This window comes from Nannizzia gypsea, genomic scaffold, assembly GCF_000150975.2.
Source record: "Nannizzia gypsea CBS 118893 supercont1.1 genomic scaffold, whole genome shotgun sequence".
In the NCBI taxonomy this organism is placed as follows: Eukaryota; Fungi; Ascomycota; class Eurotiomycetes; order Onygenales; family Arthrodermataceae; genus Nannizzia; species Nannizzia gypsea.
The window spans coordinates 2391480-2397479 of record NW_003345201.1 but is presented as its reverse complement, the minus strand read 5'-3'; the positions used below and the strand labels follow the sequence as shown (position 1 = coordinate 2397479).

Below are 6000 nucleotides of genomic sequence, written 5' to 3'. Positions count from 1 at the left end.
CTGTTTGGAACGGGCTGCAAACTCGGGGAACTGGGAAACGTGGTTTAGCTGCTGCTGCTGCTGCTGTGGTGGCAGCGGTGGTTGCTGGAATGCTGCAGCAGGATGAGGAGGAGGAGGCGGTGGTGCCGGTGCCGGTGCCGGTGGCCTGTACTGCTGGGTATACTGTTCGTGCCTTTGCTGCTGGGGCGGGTATGAGTTTGGGTTTGGGTTGTATCCATTATTCTGAGTCGTCTGTAGAATATATTGCTGAGCCCATTGAGCCTGAGGCCCGGCTAGTCCTATAAACACTAGAGGTACCATATGCGGCGGAACGTTGGAGCTGAGCGTATCCTGCAGCATCTTCTGCTCGATCTTGCGCTGATCAAGCTTGAGAGCTTCTTGCCGGGTGCGTTCCTCTTCCTGTTTGCGCTTATCCTCTTCGACCTTTGCCTGTAGCCATTGGCGCATTGCGTCGTCCTGGCCGTCTCGACTCCATCCGTCACGGTTGTGGTTACCACCAGAAACATGCTGTGAGTGCGTTGGAGGAGGAGGAGGCAGAGGCATGCTGCTAGCTCCGCCGTTAGAGCCGCTGGAGCTGCCATGAGAGGCTGTGGATGTCATATCTGTGACTGTAAGGCCCATGGCGACTGGAGGAGGCAGGCTCCGGTGCGAGTCCATCGGACGGCGAGCTGGAGCTGATGACAGCGGTGACGGTGACGGCGACGGCGACGGTGAGGGAGACGGGTGAGGGTGCTTCTGGTATGCGTATGCTGGCTTTGTGCGCGTGCACTCGTCTAGAGCCAGGGCGCCGTTGCGAGAGGAGGTCTTGAGGGTGAGCAGCATGGAGAGCTCTAGTCATCGGTCAATTCTCTCTATCTGCGTCTCCTGTAGCTTTTTTATCCTGCCTCTCTGTGCCCGTGTTGGCCCCAGTGTGCGTGAGAGTGGGTGTGTGTGTTGTCTGGTCTATCTTCGTGCCCCTGTTTCCCTCCCAGTGAATGTACGGAGTACTTTTTGCGGATGGCTGGATCTTAGAATTTTTTGCTCTAACGTCTGAGGCGGACGTCGTGTTATCTATCCCAGGACAAGGAGGCCCGTCACGGCTGTTTAACTAGGTAAACATTCGACTTGCCGCAGTTCGTGCGTGTGATGGACCCTTGGTGTAATTATAGCAAGGAGGAATGGGAGAACCCAATGTTGCGCCGGGCAGAAAGAACCCTGCCCATATAATCCGCAAGTCGCAGCGCATCATCCCAGGCCGTTTTGCCTTCTGCCCTCGTCTTCCTTTCTTCAGTCCACCTTTTTTTACCTCATCTTCTCGTCTTCTGTCTCTCCCTCTTTTCTTTTTTGCTCTCCGTCTATCTCTTTTCTTTTTCTTTTTTTTTTCCTTTTCCTTCTTTTTTCTTTTGCTTTCTTTTTGGCTCCAGCTCGTATGTTTTTCCGCCCACAAGGAGCAAAAAACTCATAAAGCGTCGCCGTATTTGGAATACGCACCGAGGCGGCGGTACAGCACGGGGCAGTCCTGGACGCCACCCTATTGGCTGGCGGGGCTCCACTTCCTCTTTGGGATAACCTTGAACCGACCTCCTTCTTTTGTTTTACCTACTTTACTAGTTAAACCACAAGCGCGATGATAGTTGGACTACCTCATCGCCCACAGAGTGATATACCAACCGAGCTACAACAAAACGTAGAAAAAATCAGACCGTAGCCTCACTAGCTGCTAACTTCACTCAGCCGGCACAAGTATTAGACGAAGCTATAGAGTAATGGCAGATAGTAAGGAGGTAAAAAGACACAATGAGGGTGAAGTAAATGCCGCCGTTGTCTTTGGCGACCGCGCGAACTTTCCTAATCGGGCCAAGCGCTCGGGCTTTGGCAAGGGCATATCTTTGTCCCAAAGCGGAAGGCGGACCGGGCCACTCTTGGCAGCCACCTTTCCTTTTTCGGCGATGGAAGGTACAGCCGAGGCTGCTCAGCCCTTCCCACTTGCCGCTTTAGGAAGTCTTCTCACAGCCACCATGCAGGAATAATAATAACACAAAAAAGATCGAGAGCCAGAGTAGCAAACAACAGCAAAATAGCGACAATAATAATAATAAGAGCGCGCGCAGGAGACCTGGAAGAGGAGCTTCGTCTAAATATAGCGAGAAGTACATACGAAGCACACAAGCCCGGACGTCGTTCACTGCAGAGAAGACCAGATACTCAGAACGGCCGAACGGCCCAGATGCAGGTACTCTCCTTCTTCCGCACCCGCCTCACATATGATTGTAGACCGTTGGCCTGGGGCCAAAAAAAAAAATAAAGGCCCTGATCTCCAGATCTCCCCGCCTATATTTAGAAGCTGACTCAGCCTCCGCTGTCTGGCTCTATCTCGACTTCGAACACAAACACACATCCAGAGTTACCATATTTACATCCCTTCCGTTGTAACCTAAGTCTACGCTTGCGGAGACCCGGTTTGTAGTTGACAAACACACCAACGTCCTGGCCTTTTTCCCCAGCCCGAATGCACGTACCGGTGGACAGATGGGGGCGGCAGGGGCCGTTCGACCGTAAATCCCTAGCAGTTCGTAAGAAATGCTACCTCACTTTAACGAGCTGCGCAGCCCGGCTTATGATTGGTGCCAACGTATACGAAAAAATATAGAAGAGACAATGGAAGAAAAAGAAGACAGGCCTGTTCGTAGTTAACCGCCGGCCTCGGGAATATGTAGGTGATGATGTGACGAGACAAGGTTGGGCCGCTAATCGACCCGGGCCGCAGCTGGAAGCCAACCACTACGCGAGATAGAAAAAGGGTCCTTTTCCACCTCCACTCGGCCATTATTACACGGAGATACAAGACCAGTTGGTTGGCTAGGTTTCGTCGATAATTGAGCTTGGCTCGTTGTCCAGCCCGGCCAGCCAGCAGGCCGTATGTAAGGGCCGGCGCTTAACTCCCTCCATCACACTTTTGTATAACTACGATGATCGCCTCCTGCACGCAACACGCTGAATAAGGCGGCAGAAGGGGCCACGCCATAGCCAATTAAGCCCTAGTGCCATCGCTCTCCTCCCTTCTATTGCCTTCTGATCTACTCCCTCGCCCTGCATTCTCCTAGAGGCGGTACCCCTCACCCTCAGATTTCCATTTAAACCATTCCAGCAGACGTTGGATGTCCAATCGTTGGTGTTACTCGTTTGAGCGACATGGAATTACCGCCAGGGCTCGCCTCTAGGGGCTAAAGAGCTTAGCTCCGCATATACGACTATGCTGTCTTGGATTTGGGGTAATTGGGGGGGAGGTGTAACTTCAAGGAGGATGCAACACAGATATTCTGCGACTGTTGATACTTAATGATGACTCCGATACCAGTCACCTATACTCGCCTCGCTCAAGCGCATACTTCCAATCTTGTTGTTAATCGGGAAGGAGAAATACCACCTCTCTCTACCCTGTTCGTACCTAGTAACATGCTAGCACTGTATACTGCTGAGCCGCTTGTTTACGGATTCGATCGATGGCGATAGCCTGAAGATGCATTAATTGAAAATCAAGAAAAATCAACCTAGTACCGCCTTCACGGACGTCAAATTTCACCCAGAATGGGTTTAAACCCTGAAGGCCCGCCAAAGACTCTAGTCAAAATCTAGGCTCATAAGATAACAAATTTTAAGGCATCAGGATCCCCTATCGTGCTGCGACCCAGGTTTAAACTGGAGGTATCAATACTTAACATATAGTAAAATTAATGGGTCTCTTATTATCATTAGATGTGAAAGCAGTCATTTAAATATCTCATAAATGGTTCACAATTATTCATCTCCACATGATATGGAATAGACCATACCTGATATCAATATAGAGGATAACTCATGAGAAAAACTAGGCCAGCGGACCTAGATGCAACCGCTGAAGTTCTCAGAATAAGAGGGGGATATACCTACGTCCAATGGATATAATGATACTTCAAGAGTAATAGGATATTGACAGAATACTCCTATCCCTCCTTAAATTTTAGGTAAGAACGAGTGTCGGATAGGTCGGGATCACAGAGGTTCATGAGTACGCACAACTGGGCAGCTGACTATCTCTGAATTATGTGGCTTCGAGTAGACATATGAATCGCAAATCGTGTGAAACTGTTGGTGTTGGGATATGAGGCCACCAACATCTTGGTTCTATATCGTCATCGCCAGGGGCCCCTAGTCAAAGGAAGAAAAAGATATCGAGAAATCAAGATCTGACTCCGCGGATCATGGTCCAAACGCCCTGCTGACTAACATCCGCTGCCGTTCAGCCGCTGCCAAGCCCTATCATCATTGGCTTTTCAGCCGGGCAGGGAAGATTCTGCGCTTACTTAAGCGATAGTGACGTCATAAAACGTAAGCCAAACTGACAAAGCAGCCAGAATATTGATCTCGATGTTTCTTGTGGCTTCAAGACCGTGAAAAGATCCATGTCGCGAGGCAGTACGATGCAACATCAATACTTTTTCAGTACGGCCTCAATTCGAGGTTTGGCGGATATAAATATGGCCTCGAGTCCTGCCAGAAAGTTGTTCTTATCATCAACAGCAACAACATAAGAAGCAAAACAACAAATACTACAACAAACACTACAACAAAATCAACAAATCCTTCAATCGATCCTCAGATCCAGTTATATCGACCCACAAGCTCCAATAGCCACACCCTCGACAACTCCACTATAAGGGTTAACTTATTACTTCAGAAAACCGAAAACCCAATAAAACATATCAAAAATGGCCGCCAACTTGACCGACTTCACCTTGCACTACCACCCAATGGTGATGGATGCAAATGAGGCTTCCCGCCGCAACTTGAGGGCCCTTGAGCGTTACAGCCGCTCGGCCTCCTCTTCACCATCTTCATCTCGATCTTCTTCCCCTGCCTCAGCTTATCGCCAGAAAATGAGCAAGGCAATTGCAAAGAAATCGGGCTCCGAGGCTCGTGGTTCTTACTTCGCCAACCGTTAAGCGGAGTTATCACATTCTCTCTTTCAACTATGCGACGGCGTGACTGCCACTCGATCGATGACGCTACGATACATCAATATATACTTAATTACCATTACGAGTTACGAATTTAGGGCATTCCCTGGCTTTTAATGACACATTAATATCGGGACGGTGATACACGGTACCTAAACGGATATGGATGGAATGGATATTACTGGGTTACTACACATTATTAATCGTCTCATTAACAACATCTTCTTAAGCCTGTATATAGCAATACTTAATACTTAACTTATACCAATCAACCCTAACACCACTCTACCTATAATTACAAGTAGCCGTCCTTTACAATTACTCACCCACGGCGGGAGCGCAGCATATACCTCAAGCGTGGCATATAAGTAACTAATTTCTGGACCAGATAACTATAAATAAGATAATATAACATTTGTTTCGAGCACAGCCATTCTCGTCAATGACACCTGAGACTCGATAACTTCTAGACATAATCAAGAAACAACAGTAAAATCAACCACTACAGGATAGAGCTATTAATAGGAACCTGCTTCAGTCCCAGCAAGTAATACTAGAGCGTGTGCTTTCCTGTACGAAGTGAGGACAGGTTTAGGGCCCTCTCATGCATGAAGATTGTAATCGGAGCCAGAACTTACGATCGAGACCAGGGCCAAATCGCCGATTCGGTTCAGCTTAACCAGTTAACCAGTTATTGCTGCGCAGGATGCATACAATATGTCAGAAGATAAGCCACTCGCTATTCTCACGCTGTTCCCGGAAACATCAGGCAGCGCATCCATGCAAGTTCTACCGATTCTATGCAGATGTTTCGAAACTCTAGAACAGAGCCTCTTGCGGCAGATCTAAAAATAGAAGTGATGCAAGGTCTCGACTCAGCCCAGATGTGGTTTATCTTTAGCATCTCATTGGAACCATGCACTTATTCTTGATATTGACAATAACTAGAGAAGTTGGATGCGTGCGGTGTATGAGTAACATGTAACAATCGCAGCTCCCGTTTGTTCATGCTTTGTTTATATTT

General features: G+C 48.5%; 1 protein-coding gene across 1 annotated transcript in view; it reads right to left on the bottom strand.

Moving 5' to 3' along the window:
- Positions 1-822, bottom strand: part of MGYG_08909 (hypothetical protein) — a gene marked incomplete at both ends in the record, with an annotated part of 2279 nt that extends 1457 nt beyond the window's left edge. Inside the window, one exon of the mRNA XM_003176756.1 lies at positions 23-822. Within this exon, the coding sequence (XP_003176804.1) occupies positions 23-822 (800 nt within the window). The remainder of the gene's footprint in view (positions 1-22) is intronic.
- Between the last annotated feature and the right edge of the window lie 5178 nt (positions 823-6000).